This window comes from Pelecanus crispus, chromosome 12, assembly GCF_030463565.1.
Source record: "Pelecanus crispus isolate bPelCri1 chromosome 12, bPelCri1.pri, whole genome shotgun sequence".
Taxonomy (NCBI): Eukaryota; Metazoa; Chordata; class Aves; order Pelecaniformes; family Pelecanidae; genus Pelecanus; species Pelecanus crispus.
In genome coordinates, this window is record NC_134654.1 from 6884324 (window position 1) to 6901966 (window position 17643).

Consider the following 17643-nt stretch of genomic DNA (forward strand, 5'->3'; position numbering starts at 1 on the left):
AAGATGCCAGAACCAGACTTTGCTGCTGAGCCACATTCTCCCAAACAGCCAAACCTGATGGCTCCCCGCTCAGCTAGCAACCGGCAGCCCCAAATCTTGGGCTGACTTCTTCAGATTAGACAGATGCTCATCGCACCTCGTGTGGCACAAAATCTCTTCCTTTGCAGCCGGTGTCTCTGGCTCTCATGCTCCAAGTGCTGCATCACCATGCTTGCCTACATTTTGTTTTCTCTAGATTCGCTGAAAACTTGCAAATTCAGACCCCGGCTCGGCCCCTGATAATCTGTTTGAATACCCGTGACTTGAGGTCTTGAAAGAGTCCCAAGGCAGCCATGCTACTTTCTGATAAAGTGAGGACACCGTGCTCCCTTCCCGTGGTTATGAGCCCTCTGCAAGCAAAAGCACTCTCAGTTCCTCCTCATCAGCTGCCAAAAAGACTTTTCTGGACATGCAGTGTTGGGATTTGGCCTGTTTAATCACCAAGTCATCTGCTGTAAATCTCATCAGTCCAGCTATCATCAGAGCCAAAGCAGCAAGCAAATGCCCAGCTTTCCCCCGCTCCCTTGCTTCAGCAGAGCAATGCTTGCTGCTAATATGCAGGAGATATTAGGGGAAACACGTTTGTGGTTGCCTATGGCTCTCTTTGGCCCCGCGCTGCTTAGGAAGCTGTGCTGGGTCGGCAGCAAACCAACCCCATACATCAAACCTTGTGGCTGCCCTCCTACCACTTGCGGTTTATCAGCGCCAGTGGCAGTGGCTGGAGCTTAAGGTTTGATGCTGCCAAGCACAAACATGCTATAAAAGCCCTTGGTGCAGGAGCTGGGATGCACCTTTCTTCAGACAACTCCATTAGATGTCAATGGAATGGAATGGAACGGAATGGAGTGGAATGGAATATTATATTATATTATATTTCAGTTGGAAGGGACCTACAAGGATCATCTAGTCCAACTGCCTGACCAATTCAGGGCTGACCAAAAGTTAAAGCATGTTGTTAAGGGCATTGTCCAAATGCCTCTCAAACACTGACAGGCTTGGGGCATCGACCACCTCTCTAGGAAGCCTGTTCCAGGGTTTGAACGCACTGGTCTGGTGTGCAAAGGGGCGCAGCAGCCCTTGCACATGCACGCAGGTACGAGCAGCCGTGCCTTGTCACAGTAAACCCCTCCTGTGCAGTAAGGTCGCAGTACTGCACTCTCCGGAGCCGTGCCAGCCCATGAGTAACCCACTGGCCTGCAACAAACAGCCCGATGTATCATCCGATTTCAGCCAGATGATTTCAACTCGCTCAGCATCTGGGAAATTCAACTGGTACTTTCATCTGCGTTGCACAAATAGGGCCCCAAGGCGAGCAGCTCTGGCTGGGAAGACTTCAGGCAGTGCCCAGCAACAGTCCCACCTTCCAGATGCTGCTGCAATATTCAGGAAAAATAACTCATTTCCATCCCAAACGTGCCGGTCTGGTGGCCAGATAACTCTCAGTGGAAATGAAGAACAAAATTGGTGATTTCACCACCTGTTTACCCTCCCTGTTTGGCATGTTTCGGGGTGTGCAAAATGCCCATGTTTCTCAGCAAATGTGGGGAGCAGACCCGACAGCTCTCATTCCAACAGGCGCAGGAGAAATCAAATTTCCCCTGAATATCAGCAACAAGCAAACAGGATGGCAGCTTTTTTAACTGCCACAAATAGAATGCTGCAGAATTATTTCTTAATCACAGCCCTCATAAATATTTGCTCCCCCGGATTTGCAGTGCTTCACCTTTACCCCCACAACAGGCTTTTAATTTGCTCACCATTTAGTCCTGTTTTCATTGCACCAAAGGTCTCTGACTCTTTAAATTCAACCACAAACATCGCAGCACTTTTCTTTCAAGCCTCTCGGCTTCCCCTGGGAAGGACAGGTCACCCTGTCATCTGGTGCAGATTGATGTGTGCTGACATGTCAAGGGACCCTGGCAGTGGGACACCCCAGGCTTGATCGGTATCGGAGAGCTTCTCCTCTCTGCAAGGCATCTAAATGGCTTCTTCTCCCAGGCCAGATCCTGTCTCAGGTCAGTCTCCGCACAGATTTCCCCTGAGGACTGCACTTTTAACTGTTGAGGGCTCTCTAAAGCACATGAGCGAGCAGAAATAGGTCTGCCTCGCTGGAGACAGAAGAAGTGGGCAGAAAAATCCCAGCGATGGAAGGGCAGGCTCGGGACCAAGCACGGGTTGTATTTGGACCCTCCCTTGAAAGGGAGAACGGTTTCCGACCCACGCAGAGGACGCGATGCAAGCCCAAGCCAAGAAATGATCAGATCAGCATCGTCACCACGTTATGCTGCTCTAACATGTTCCCACTTTGTTCACTGTTTTTTTTCTATTGAGAAAGAAGGGCAGGGATGCATTAGGTGAATTACAGCCTGGAGTGAGCCTCTGCAGTTCTAAGTGAATGGCAGGATGCTGCAGACCCTGGAAAAATCTCACCTCTGCACTGCACTAATGCTACTAAGCATCAATGCAAAAGAATAACCATCCTGGGTCACATCAAGGTCTACCATGTCCAGATCCTGCGTCTGGAGGTTAGTTAATGTTTAGGTGAAGGATCTAGAGCTTTATTCGATTACTCCTCCCTGGCAAATCCTTTAGAGACTTCTTGAGCCAGAGGTTGAGCCTAAACTATGGTGTTCAATGGCCACTGATGAAGCTGTCCTTAATTCCTTTCTGAACTCTCTGTGCTTTTGGGCTCTTCAACATCATTCGACAGGGAGAGCTGGGTGAAAAAGCAATTCCTTCTGTTTATTTCCAGCCTGCTACTTGCTGATGTTGACGCTTTGCTGTAACGATGGCACACTCATTCGGCTGCTTAGCTGGGGGAAGACGGGTGCTGGCTCAGGCATCCTCGCTGCACCGTCAGGTTTGTCGCTCCTTGTTTGACACACACATGCTGATTCAGGGATAAAGTGCACACCAGGGACAACCTAACGCCCTGGTATTTATAGCCCACTAGCCTTAAAAGAGCATTATTTAAAGCAAAAGCTGCTTAGTGCTGTGCATTATTGACTTTAAAATTACTTAGCTTGGTTTTTTTATTCCTCTCTCATTCAGCAGACATATCTCTTTCTCCAACTGGATGAAAACCTTCCCCTCTTTCCACCTGGCTTAGCCTGCGCTGCTGACCTGCAGTGGATGATTGCTGGCCTATTCATCCTCTCCCCTCCAACATCACGTGCCGTTCCCACAAGGACAAAACATTTCACTAAGGTTTTCACATGGTCACAAAACGCCAGACCCACCAGACAGGATGTCTTCATGTTAGACAGCATTTTTTAAGAAGAGATTCATCAGATTTTCTACATAGCAAGGGGAGTGCTGTGATGCATGCCTGGCTGTAGATAGCTGCATCTTGGCGGGGTGTCCTCAAAGGGTCGTGATTTCCCAGGGATAAGCTGGCTCCCGACATCCAGGCTGGCGCCGGTGGGGATGGGGCAGCTGCCCAGCGCCGTGTGGGGCCAGGAGCGGCCACTGCTGCTCGCCAGCATCTCCCTCTTTTTTGGGAAGGGGCTTAGCCGTATTTAACGCCAGGCTTAACCTGCCCACCCCACCCACTCAAACCCATCCGTCAGGGTGCCAGCACGGAGCAAAAAATTCTGGCCAGCTACCTCAGTGCATGCAAAGAAACAGCCCCAAAAGGTTGCTCGGGATCAGCTATCCTGGAAAATGGACTCTCCACAAACAAAGCAGCCCCTGACCAGGCAGTTTTGAAGCCACACAGACCAGCAGAGAGCAAAAATACAGGAGGCACTGTGCTTCCAGTCATGCATGTGCCAAACGGAATAAAAAAAGAGGTGATGAAAAGTGCACTCCTGTGATATACTCTGTAAAATCACCCACCTCCAAATATTTCTCCCAACTCCTTATTGTCTCCTGGTACCTCGAAAGGTTTCTTTTTTTTTCCATTTTGTTTAGCCAGGGTGTATGCCTTGAAGCACAGCAAACCTGCTCGTTCACTGTACTGTGCGTGGCTAAGAGCCATATCAAACAGCCGATCACAGCACTGCTGGAAGACAGCCCCCTCCCATGTGGTCCTCTTCAGTGTTGCAACAGTTTCCAAACATTTCTGCCAAAGCATAGAAAATACTCTGGTTTTATGTATGTTGGATGAGTGCTGTGTGTACCAGACCAAACCTAGGGTGAGTAGCCCCCGAAGGAGCTGCTGGAGGTGATACCTGTGTGCCAGGCACCCTCAGCACTGCACGATGCCGGTGTTATCCGTGGACATACCTGGGATTTGCTCCACAGAGGCCAAGCCAGCTCTGATACAGGGGTTAGCACCACACCCCATCCTGCTATTGCTCTCATTACTGGGGCAATTCATTAATAAGGCTGAGCAAAGTGTTTTATCAGTCCGAGACGAATGCTTTAGAAGAAAGGCCAAGCAAAAAGACAAAATGAGATAAGCGGGATGCTGAATGCACCATGGGTAGGATGATGCTCGTGGTGGGTGGCACCGCTGACCGCAGCCGCTTGGCAGCCCCGCAGCAGCGCCGGGGCAGACCGTTCACCGCCTCGAGCTGCAAAATCACTCAGCACATCTCTGACAGCAGCCAAGGGAGAGGTTTCTTTGTCTTGCTCATCCTCCCCTTGTTTTCCACTCTCTCTCCCAAAATCTTAGCTCCCTTCTGACTTTTCCTGTGTCGCTCCAGGTCTTCCCATCATGTTAAGTCATCCTTCTATTGCGGGAGGATTACTCAATCCCCAGGGTTAACCCTCACCATTCCCAGTGCCCACACAGGGTCACTCCTTCACATCAAGCGGATCTGCAGGACCTGCTGCCTTGGGACTCCCTCCTGCATGGCCAACAGCTGGCACAGTGACAAGGGACAACCAGACGTCAGAGTCTTTTGGTGGTTATTTAGTATTTCCAGAGGCAAGACTGGTCTGCCTCAGCCAGGCTGGGATTTGAATGCTGAACCATAGCAATATGCAGAGATTAAATTCTAATTTCCAACCCTCTTGGTACAGACAATCACAAAAGTAGGGTATGATAAGGTTGAAGACGGCCTCTCTTGTGCTCTTAGGGCAATTAAGAGAAAAACCGTAGTAAATAACCACAATATTTCTAATGCTGCAGGATACACGCAGGGAAAAGCTCCGCTCCGCCCCAGTAGAGCTCTTATTATCAATTGCCACGCACAGGCAGACAGCACTTGGTATTTAGTGCCTACCCTGGGAAATGAATTGCTTTCCGCCTGCATCCAGACTGCAATCATCTCAGAGACAAACAGAGCTCTGTGCTACAGCCACAGCCAATGCACGGACAGCCGGAGGTGGCTGGGAGCTTTGCAACGACATGCCTGGGTGAGGACAAGGGCAAACACGGGCAGCCTCCTGCTGCAGAGGGTCACAGGCGGTCTCACCCTGCGGGGTGATGCATCTTTTTGAGCTATCACCAAATTGCAGCCACCGCAGCAGGTATTTAACTCCCAAGATGGATGTCAGCACAAGGATTTATAGACTCAGTGACCACACAGGTGCCATGAGGCTGCAGACCTCGGTCATTGTGATACGACCCAGCAAACGTCAGAAGATCCACCATGGCCAGGAGCACCTCTGTCCCTTGCCCACATCCTCCTGTGAGATGCAGGACCCTACCTGTAAGCCAGGGCCAAGCATCCCGCTGATGAAGCCTGATGGGCCCAGTTCCCAACTCCAGGTAGCCTGAAGAACCACCAAGAAGGAGAGTTTTGCTTTTCTCCATCCCAAACACATGCATGAAGTCTCAGGCCATGCAGGGAGGAGCAGAGGTTTGGGAATTGCCTGCTTTCCACTGCAAAGGCAGAGTGATTTGCAACACACCCCGAAATCACAGCACCGGGCAATATCCCAGTCTGGTTTTTGTAACATTTGCTCCACACTCCAGAAAGCACTTTGCTGCTCTGTCCCTTTTGATCTCTGGGACAGCCACATAACGTAGGGCAAAATAAAGTCCCATTGACATAGACAGAAGAGATCGCCCACTCATGGGTCAATTCTCCAGCTCACAAATCCTCTGCTCTTCTGCAGCAGCTACCAGCACGCCTGCTGTGCATGCACACAGACACACATAGATGGGATTTTAATGAAGAGGAGAGACTGCATAATTCTTGCTCCAGCCTCCTCCCACCAAGAGCAGATTTCTGTTGGATGCTCTGAAGAGACCATTTGTTGCAGGAGCTACAACTTCTCCTGTCGCTCGCCCACAAGCTCCCAGCAGCAGCAGAGGATTTTCATCCACAAACATTCATTCTCTTTCTGTTTTCAAAAGGAAGGGCACATTATTCATGTACCGGGCTTCCCCCACGCGAAAACTCCCTTTTTTTTTTGCTTCACAAGGGCTTTGTATCGAAATGCAAGCAGGCACTGCAAGCAAGTATGAAAAAGCAGCACCCAGCATTCCTCCAGGACAGACATGTTTTGTGCCCCTGATGAAATTAGGAGTGGGATGCTAAAAAGATCATTCCTACCAACAAAATAAGGCTGCTTAACCTCCATAAATTCATTACTAAATCAAAACGCCCTTCTCTTCTGTTTTAACAGGTCTCTGTACCCGGCTGCCAAATGCAATGGAGAACATCCAACCCACAGGTAACCATGGGTTAAAAACTGCTGCAGCCTGATGGAGCCTTCTGACTTCCAAAAGCTGCCCCAAACTATTCATTTGCACTTTCAGCTGGGTATTTTCAAGGTGATTTCTAACGATTTCACATCAGAGGGTCTTAAGAGAGCAAAGGGGAGTTCAGGCTGACTCCCAAGTGTAAAAGATGACCCCGAAGCATTCCGCCTCGGTGAAAGGTATTTTACTGTCCTGTTTCCACACTTCCTTTAATACCATGAAAAACAGAGCAATACCACGGAAAACCAAGCAAGCAGTGGTGCCACGGTTGGAGGGGGTGAACTGGTTTGGGAAGAGCCAGGATGGGCAGCCCTCGGCATTCGGGTACTACAGTCAAACGGGAGCTGGGAGCTCTGCCTCCCACAGAGGTGAAATACCTCCAAATTATTGCTATGCTGACCCTGAAAGGAAGGGAGAAAAACACACTTTCAGCTGCCTCCAGCAGCAAGGGACTGTGCCAGAGCCTTGTGGTGCTCCGCTCAAACACCATCAGCATGCTGTCTCGGGCACGCCTGCCAAACTTTCCCTATTCCTGCTCCTGTCGGGTATTTTGGCAGGTTTCCATGGCATCATGCTTGATGCTCCGGTAATGCCTTTTGCAAAGCACTGAGCAAAATCCCAGGGTGGCATGGGGGAAGGCGGACTCCCACATCCCACCACGGCAGGATGCAAAGGCAACGGGAGGTGCTTTCAAGTGAGGAATGAGGGGTCCAGGAGAGGTGTTCACACTTCCCCTTTCAGGGTTAAAAAGCAACATGTTGCTTTTATAACTGACTAAGGTCTTGCTCAGGAAAAGGCAACCTGTCACACTCTTCCACTCTGAAGAAAAGGAGGTTTAGCTTTCCGTGCAGGCAGGGAGCAAGGGGGCCTCGTCCCAGGCACACAGCACCCTTCCGCAGAGAAAACCTACCAGGGGAAATCCTATTCTCTGCATTTCCCCTTGTGAAGCCAATTCCTACCTCCATAAAGCAGCAGACATGGCTCCATCCTCCTCTCCAGGACAGCTGCTTTGGCAGTACCTACGTTCCCAGCCCAACAGATCCAGCCTGTGGATGCGCAAACCCAAGCTCAAACTCCCAATATCCCCAGTCTCAAATACACTGTGGGCCTAAGTGCTGGGGACAAGGCAGGAGCCTGAGGCAGGGCTGGAGCAGGATGAATCAAGCAGGATTTTTGCCCTCGGCAGCAGTATTTTACACCACGCTGATGGAGCTGGCGTACGATGGATAGATATGGCACACTTGTGCCTGCGGGACCAAACCCTGCAGATACCAGAGGCTGGAGGTATCAGCCCTTTAAACCAAGTCCAGGAGGGTTTACCTTCCGCCCTGGGCTACCAACTATCCTCTGTGACTTGTTGCTTTGTCAGCAGCTGCTGCAAAACAACCTCTTGCAGGGCTAAACTTGCACTCAGTTCCTCCCAGGCACTGCCAGTGCTGGGGCGATGCAGAACATGAGAGGAAATGGTCACTGCATTTTCAGCCCTGCTTAGGCTGGGAAAATCAAAGAAAACAAACACGAGATTCTGTCATGCATAGCCCTGTAATTTGCACATATTACCTGGAGAAGTACCTATTACAGGGGCTTTTACACCCCCGGTGCAGTTCCCATTGAGGCAGGGCCAGAGGCAGTAATTTCCCTGCAGAAATGTATGGCAACAGAGAAAAAATACCTGTTTGCTGCTTTCACCCTATTCATACCAACCCTCACAGAGAGATAGAAAATGACACCTACTGTCAGACACTTTTTATGATTAAATATATCCTCCATCTCAGAGAATTACAACCCATTCGAGACAACTTTCCTAACCTGTTCTGAGAGAAAAATGATGGCTTTCAAGACGCAAAACTGTTCAAGCCAAAGAAAAATCAATGCTGCTCAAGTGGTGAGCCACAAGCCAAAATGTGTGAGGCTACCAGACCCCCTTTGCTGAGGAATTAGGGGCTCACCCTTCGCACTGGCAATGACGTATCGAGGTTATGCACGAGCAGAGCATCCCCATGGGTGCTTGGTTCAGTACCTTAGATGTGTTAAGAAAACAACAAAATAGAAAATCAGGCTTAAACTTTAAGAGATTGAAGAAAAGAAATACCTAATATTCAGGTCCTAAATCCATATTCAGGCTCCTGAGAAGAGACCTGACTTTTCCAAATGCAAAGACCTCAGTGTTTCCCGGCACGCTCGTGCCACCTTCTGCAAATACTGCAGCTCCTCTTTCTCTTCACTGACCTTGTCCCTTGCTACCACAGTTATCTTAAGAACCCAATGGTTGTTGTGGTAAAACACAATAAATTAGTATAAACAAGAAGGCTCCTCGAGTGACTTAGGAGCAATGTAATTTTTCTGCAGACTGACACGTTAGCGTAATGCATAATGAAGCAGGAATGTGGTTTAGCGCTGCTTGTCGAGTGGAGATGAAAGAATACTCTGTTTAAATTGCAATTCAGCTGAACAAGAGCTAGTGCAACAAAGAAACAAAGGGGCTTTTGCACTGGAATGGAGGAGAGATACAGCTCAGAAAGCTTGTGAACAGGGTGGCTGCTGCTAAGGGACAGGGGAAATGCAGTGGGGAAAATCATAGCAGCAGAGATGCAAGAAACTGCAAGGAGAAAAATGAACGATGTGACATCCCATTGCAGCGAGGCAGCGGCAGGTCTAGCTCCAACCCACTTTGGAGCCCCAGGTTGGGCAGCGCAGAGCGACTGTGCCCACTTCTTGCATCAGGAGGATTGATGGTGTTAACAGGGAGGTAATGACAGCTCCATTTCACCAAGAACTTCATCTGGATAAAGGTATGTATCTGCTCCACAGTCCATAACCGAAAGCTCCCTCCCCTAGCTGGGTACCTACAGAAGTTGTGTTTGCATTATCACTACAGGATTTGGCCCATAGTGTTCAAGTGATCTGTGTTCACAAGCTAAATATGAAAAATCCTATGAAGCTATGCCCTGCATGCACAGCGCCCACACGCAGCAGGCAACACGTGGGCAGAGCTGGTTTCCACGCCAGCATGTACATCTCAAAGAAGAGCAACTCTTGGATTTAGGAAAAAAAATACAAATAAATTATATTCCTGGTGTTACCACAGCCAGCAAAGAATGTTTCCCTTGTTTAAGACCTTGTTTAGACCAACTATGGGCATGATTCATCCTTTATGTACATAAATACTTGGGAAATAATTAAGATTCTCCATCAGCCATAGGAATGAGCTCATACAGGACTGTGGGAAAGCTGGCCAGCTGCTCTGCAGCGCTCCCTGCAAAAAGAAAGTAAACGGCCCCTTTTCCTGCAAATCCTCATCGGGCACATTCCTGGTGCGGCCGTGGAGCAGATCTCATACGAGGGCTGACATTCCCCTCACCCTTGTGCTATGCTAAACACTCCCAGCTGCTAGCCACATCTGCATCGCATCCGAACCCAGCATCCAGGCTGGCCCCGCCACCAGCAAAAAGGACAAGTGGCAAAGAAAAGAGAGCTGGCTGGAGCAAAGTAAAACCTCTTGAAAACCCCATGTGAACTGAGAAAAAAAAATCAGATCCTTGCTCTTCGCACATCCCAGCACAGGGGGGAGGATTTGCATGAGTGAGTACTGGGAGCTCTGAAACATAAAATGGTTTCAGAAAATGAAGAAAGCACCACGTTGGCTCACCCCAGTGTGGATCCCCCCCGTAAGCTCTGTGCAGGCATGGGCTTCTTTTGGGAGGTTTCTTTGCTTATTGCAGAGCAGCAACAGAGTTAAAAAATCCATGGATTTAGGTCCAGATTGACCCCATTTAATTCCAGTACTTAAACTGAGCTGCTTCACCCTAAATTATTCCACGTTTCGTGCTCCAGTGGCATCAACAGGAACTGTGTTTGAAAAAGGGTTTTACCTGATGTAAACAGGGCTAGATTCGGAGTGACGATATAGAATAATGGATATTGCTTCAGATGCTGCCCACTGCTCAGCCTGGCAGGGCGGGCACCACTGCTCCATCCCCTCCCTGGTGCACCCCCGGCTCATCGCTATCGCTCCCGTGCACGGCAGCAACAGAGGCAGCAAACAGAGGCAACACACTGGCCACGACTCTCCAGGGACGGGAAAGACAGAGCAAAGCCACAGAGGCTGTTTCTGCTGGGAAACACCTTCTCCCTCCCCACGAAGCGCTCAAGCCCGTGCTCCAAAGCAATTACAGACAGGCGGAGCTTTGATTACCCTTTTTGCTTTTGCGATGCCGAAGGCAAGCGCTTGGCAGCAGGAGGAGCAGGGAGATTCCAGGATCTAATTCAACACTTGCTAGTTAAACGCCGGACTGTAATCGTGTCCCTAGGCAGAGCCAGATACATACAAATTACTTTAGCAGGCTGGTTTCATCCTCCTGCTATTGGCTACACTACCAAGCAAAATTTTCATCCTGGATGTTTAATATAAATATATGTGATTCAGAGGGAGGCACAGAGAGGGAGGCAGCAAGTGAGAGACAGGCAGATTTCTAATATGCAAAAAAAATAGTCATTTGGCACAGGTTTGGGTGCTCCAGTGCCAGGCAGCATGGCAGAGAGGGGTGGCCAACGCTGAGAGCTTCTCCCTCGATTTGGCTCTTTCCATGCACACACCGAATACGATGCCTGGGGTGAGATGGAAATGGAAAGCGCAAGCCTCCTCCCCGCCTACGCAGCAGGCTGCCTGGCTGTAGCATGACCGACCAGCTCCAGTTCTCTCTATCATCTGATCCCATCCTCCTCCTCCTCCGGCTGCCCTGCTTCCGATTATCACCTGTAACGAATACAGCAGTTGCGGAATAAAGAAAAGCAATTTCCCCTTGTAATTACTTCACCACTTTTCTGGTGAGACCAATTACAGCTATCTGGCTTTGCTCAGCGCTTGGTCGAGCTGCGCCCACGTGCAGGGCTCTCGCTCACCAAGCCAGTGAGACCTCAGCAGAGGTCCCAGGGGGTCCCAGGATGGGCTGGTCCAGGAGGGACTGATCCACCCCATTGCTTGTGGCTATGTCCCCTGATGCCTGCTGGAAACACCAGCGGGCATTTAGTGAAGAAGGGATGCTATCCCACTAAAAATTTGACTGTGGGCATCCAAGGAGGTGGCAATACAACGACATCCAGAGGCCACCACCCCTTCACTAGCCCTGAGCAAGAAGAGAGAAACATCCCACTAGTGCCTGAGACCCCCTTGATCCCACAACTGGGGAAACCTTTTAATCAGAGAGAGGGATCAGCATTGCACTAGCGCAGCCGATGCGATTGCATATCAGCCTCTGTTTCCCACAAATGCGCTCCCAATAATTAGGGATAATTAAACTCCAATTCCTTCCCAAACCCTTCCAACATGTCTAACCCAGCTGCAGGGGACAAGGGACTGTGAGCATCAGGAGACGGGCGCAGCCATGAGCCCAGAGAAATGATGCCTCTTAATGAAGCCATGGCACAGATTATGATGCTTGTGTTTCTTCTTGTTACGAGTCAGTGTGCTAATGAGCGTGTCTCCAGCAGACGGGACCCAGGAGCACAATGCATCCCAAAGATACAGATTTCTAATTAACAAAGTATTTTTGAGTAACTCCACAGCTCTGCACCGGGAGGCTCCCCCAACCCCTGCCATTGTGCTGCAATCCGTAATTATCAGCAGGAAATGAGGGACAGAGCCAAAACACTCATTACAAGGTCAAGAATCACCGTGCAGGAGATGAGGTTTCCACATCCAAAGTATGTGGTTATGTGCTTCCCACAGACGGATCCTCCAGGCAGGTTGCAACACAGGACAGGGGATGACTCCAAATTGTCCCTTTCTGACCCCGAAGCTGTCTTGCAGGAGAGTCAGAAGACTTCCTCTCCAATGAGAAAGAAAGAAAATTAAAAGAAAGCGCAAAGAAAGAAAGAAAGAATCATAGAATAGTTTGGGTTGGAAGGGACCTTTAAAGGTCATCTAGTCCAACCCCCCTGCAATGAGCAGGGACATCTTCAATTAGATCAGGTCATTCAGAGCCCCGTCCAACCTGACCTTGAATGTTTCCAGGTATGGGGCATCTACTGTCTCTCTGGGCAACCTGTTCCAGTGTTTCACCACCCTCATCATAAAAAATTTCTTCCTTGCATCTAGTCTAAATCCACCCTCTTTTAGTTAAAAAACATTACCACCTTGTCCTATCACTACAGACCCTACTAAAAAGTTTGTCTCCATCTTTCTTAGAAGCCCCCTTTAAGTATTGAAAGGCTGCAATAAGGTGTCCCTGGAGCCTTTGCTTCTCCAGGCTGAACAACCCCAACTCTCTCAGCCTTTCCTCATAGGAGAGGTGCTCCATTCCTCTGGTCATTTTTGTGGCCCTCCTCTGGACCCGGTCCAACAGGTCCATGTCTTTCCTGTGCTGAGGGCTCCAGAGCTGGACGTGGTACTCCTGGTGGGGTCTCAGTCTCAGACCCCACCTGGAGAGTGACGAAAAAGGAGAAGAAATGGCTTAAGAAAGTATCATTTGCATGTTGCAACCTATGGACATTACAAGGTCGGTACTGCAGGGAAAAGGAGAGCAGGGAAAGGAAAAACCATCATCTCTTCTGCAGCAGCCCCTGTCTTGTTTTCCCCAGCCTGGCCCGGGAGCAGCAGCAGAAGCAGCCTCAGGGCTTGTCCTGGCAAGCTCGGTTCATGCATGCAATCTCATCCCAGCAGGCAGCACATTTGCCTCTGCAGACCTCTAAGGCAACTTCTCAGGCCTTTTTGCTTCCTCAGAATGTCTGGGTTCATACACGGCTCTCAGGAGGACGCCCCAGCTTTAGGGCTCTGAAGCCCCCAGAGCAAGCACCTCTTCCTACCTATAACCTCCTGCTGGAGGCTGCTGCCATAGAGAGGAGCCACTGTATGCCGTGCTGCGGGCACCGCCGTGGGCTTTCTTGAGACCTCACCAACTTCATTGCAAAGCAAGAGTAATTCCAGGGAAGCTGAGGGATTTTGGAGTCTATGAGAAGGTGGTAAGAGGAGACGAGCCCCAAACATGACTGATATCACCGTGACAGGCAGAATAAAACAGGGTTTGAACAGTAAAGCCCCCTGCTGTGAGTGAGGCTACACCTGTGCTGCCCAAGCTTTCAGCTTTAATTTTCATCCCCGCAAAGAAGCGCCTTGGCAGCGGGGGCGAAGGCTTGCAAGGCACCAATGGACCTGCTTTCAGGGCCACCCAGGGACCACAGGGTGGGCTGCGGGGGCGTCCACCCCCTGCGGGAGCTGCAGCCCTTGATGTTCATCCCGCCACCAGCGCGGGCAGGCTCGTGGGCCGATTGCTGCGCTTTTTGTGAATAAGTGATACCCTATTAAATCGCTATTGCAACACAACAGCATGCACAACCCAGGGCATTTTCCAAAGTTTTTCCCTTAATAACCCAGGATAGAGAGTATTGGCAGAGCCCCCTGTGCTCTGCCTGTGTTATAAGCAAAGGCTTATTGTCACAGTTGTGAATTTAAGCCAGTTTCCCCCAAAAAACAAGGAAAGGGCTTTTCCTTCTCGAATGACAGCTGTGACACCTGATCTCTGCTGCAGACTGGCTGCTGGCTGTGCGGTGCAGGGGGCCACCAAGGAGTAGCTCTGAGCAGCAAGAAGAGATAGCAAGTGAGCCCTGGGCTCGTCAGAGGAGCAGTTAATCCACAGACCGATGGGAACCACACCACAAGTCCCAGACTTCCCAGGCACTAGGCTGCACTGCTTCTGTGCCTGCGCAAACGGGGGGGTTTACAAGGCTAGCCTCCAATAAATCAAAATAAACCATATCCTAATTACAAGAGTCATCCATAGCTACTTACCAAACACCTTCTCCACGGGGGCACAGTCAGCCCCCTGCCAAAAACCAGCACGCAAGGAGGGAGAGGAACAGGAGGAATGGGACCTTTGAAGAAAGCCCAGGAATTGTTTGATTTATTGGCTCTGTTTAGTTTCTAAACAAAAAGCAACCAGCAAAGCAAAGGAACAGGACAAGATGTGGTGTGACAAAACCAGCTACAGAAAGAGCTGGGAAAGCATTCCCATAGGCCTCGGGTTTATTTCTGATAAAATGGGCCTGTGCTCTCCTACTCCACCAGTGGGGACCACAGTCCCTCTGCTATCACCGCACCGAGCTGAAGTTCTTTTCCTTGCGAAGAGACAGATGCCACAAGGGGCTCTGTAGCTCCCTGGTCATTAGAGCCAGCTACTAATTACACCCTAGAGCAGAGCACTGATGGGTTGTGGATGGCCAACAGACACACAAAAAACTGTAAACTTAATATCTGAAAGTTCCTGCAACATCTGATGATAGGGCTGGGTCAAGCCAACGATGACACCTGGGAACAAGACCCGAATACTCCCTTGGAGGCATCACAGGGCACTTGCAAACCCAGGGGGCTCTGGGGAAACACCCACTGGTCATCAGCTGTGGAGGAATTACCCACCAGCTAACACACACACGAGATCAGGAGCATCCCTAACAGGGTGACTGGTGGCAAACAAATAAAGCAGCGGGTGTTCAAGCACGGGGAAGGCAAGACAGATATTCTCTCTATTCTCTATACGTTCTCTATATTAAGACATTTAGACCTTAGCAAAGGGTTGGTTTCAACTCCTAGCAAAGGGATGGCTTCAACTAGCCAGCAGCCAGAGCTATGTGTTGGCAGCCCTGGGGTCACTGCTCTGTGGTCAGGGCTTGTTCAGAGCCAAAACCTCACTCCCGCTCTTAAAACCATGAAAAACCTCAGCTATTTCCTGGCTCTTCCAAGGAAAGGGAAGCATTACGGCAGGCTTGTAAGATAAAGCCTCGCAGATAATTGGCATGTGGATGCACTTGCACAACCGCTCCAAGCTGATAATTAAGGACAGGGATTGGTAATTAAAGACAGAGTGGCACAAAGCACTGCTTTAAATTTTTTCATTTTCAAGGATTTCTTCTCTTTTGGGCTCTAAAGAGCTCCCCACTGCCACATCAGCCTAACTTTAATAATGCCCTGATGGGATGACAAGAGGTGTGCATTTCCTATTCTACTTAAGAAAAAAACCCACAAGGGTACTGAGCTCCTGGGTCATTACCCAGCGCCGGGTGCTGAGCCCAGCCCGCGAGGTACAGCCTCGCAGCACAGCCCCAGCACGCTCCCTCCATTTCTGCCACTTTATGAGAAAGAGCAAATTTTAGTCATCAGTACACCTTAAATACGCTCAACACACAACAGTATGGTTACTGCTGCTAATGGAATGGAGGCGTTTCTCCACATTTGGGTCTCTAAGGACAACGGTGTGCAAGGGATGCTGAGCCAGATCTCTGGGAGACGTGGTCCTAATCCTATTTGGTCACACAGTCCTTTATTCCCTTGTGTCTGTTTTCCTCTTGTGTCCATTTTCCTCCCCTCTTCTCTATTCAGACTAAGTTTTTTCACAGGATTAGTCTCCACTATGGCTACAAATAGCATCCACTACAACAGGAACCAAAGCTCTCTTGGGACCATCACTGAGCACCTGCATACAAATCCTGACTCTGCCAGCTTGCAGCTTCTTTTGTATTTCTCACTTCCTTAAACAAAAATAATAAATTAAATATGTAATGCATAACAGAAAACAAGGAGCCCTTTTTGTTCCCATCAGCCTCATCCACAGGTTTTTTGGCTCCATGGATCCAGGATGTTGGCAGCTGGGACCCTTTGCTGAGGACCCAGGCGAGGAGGGGACCGGGGTCATTTACTCCCTATTTTTAACCGAACAGTTCCCTTCGTGTAAACACGCTGCAAGCCATGGAGTGCGCAGTGACACATGTCAAAGCTTTAATTACCAGCTAATTAGGCCATCTTGGAGCAGTTTGTCTCCTGCTCTCCCATGCCCAGCACGGGGATGTTTGGAAGATGGATGGCCCAGGATTTCCAGCCTGTTCCCCCTCCCCAGGCACTATTGTGCTGCTCTTGTCTGCATCCAGGATCCAACAGGGAAAGAAAAATGGAAAAGGAGGAAAACATCTCTGGGTGAGCATGAAGCAACATGATAACACAACCACGCACGGAGGAAACGCCAGTGAGATCGGAGGCGATTGAGGATTTTGGAGGTTGTGGCAAGCTCAGAAGGTTTTGACCTCCCGGCTCCCTCGCAGCCCTGGCTAATGGTTTTAAGCACTTCCTTTCATCGTGGTGGATTTATTCCTCCCATTGCTGCAGATGTGCAACAGGAAGCTCCCACCAGCACCCACATTTGCACACCGTGGCCAAAAGCACAATGGAAAAAACCCCTTACACTCTCTAAGCCTGTGCATGGTCCCCACGACTCAAGGACCAGGGAGGGGACAGAGACGCACGGGGGTGACGGTGGCTTTCAAAAGCCAACTCACCAGGACTGCGGTTTCCTCTTCATGATGCCCTGGCGTCTCCACTGTGAGTGGGGGCTGAGGTGGTAGGTGAGCTGCCGGCAAAGCTTCTCCATGGCCCCGAGGGAGTCCCCCTCCTGTGAAGACAAGGGAGAGATGCCTGGTAAGGTGTCTGCAGCATTGCCATGATGCCCATGGGATGCTCTGACCCCGGAGGGACTCCCTGCTAGGAGCTGGCAAGTCATAAGGGACCATGCTAAAACTTGTATAGGAAGGGGGGAAAAAAAAAACCCCAACACTGCTAAGATGCTGCAAGGACAGGGCATTTCACCAAGGACCACCCCGTCCTGCACACCCATGGACATGGCTGCTGGCAAGCGAACGCAGGGGTGCACGAGCCCTGCCTGGTTAAGGATGACGAGGTTCCTTCTTGGCTGCTGTGCTGGGGTTCGGGGGATCCGCACGGCAGGGTCATCTCTCTGCAATTCATTCAGTAGCAGCACTATTATCATTTGCCACTACATAACAGCTTTCAGCACTAAAGTTTTATGGAGATTGATTAAATAAACCAAACAACCCATCCATTACCATCAAAACTGCTTTACAAAAGAGCAAACACTAAGAGGCTTTGCGAGCTGATGGAGATCTCGGGAACAGTGCTCATCTGAAACTCTCAAAACATATTATTTGTTAGGAAAAGAAAAGCTTCA

At 49.9% G+C, this 17643-nt stretch overlaps 1 protein-coding gene across 1 annotated transcript in view; it reads right to left on the reverse strand.

Moving 5' to 3' along the window:
- LRRC75A (leucine rich repeat containing 75A) overlaps positions 1-17643 on the reverse strand; it is a 94042-nt gene that overhangs the window by 18949 nt on the left and 57450 nt on the right. The window contains exon 3 of the mRNA XM_075720197.1: positions 16958-17070. Coding sequence (XP_075576312.1) covers positions 16958-17070 — 113 coding nt within the window. The remainder of the gene's footprint in view (positions 1-16957; positions 17071-17643) is intronic.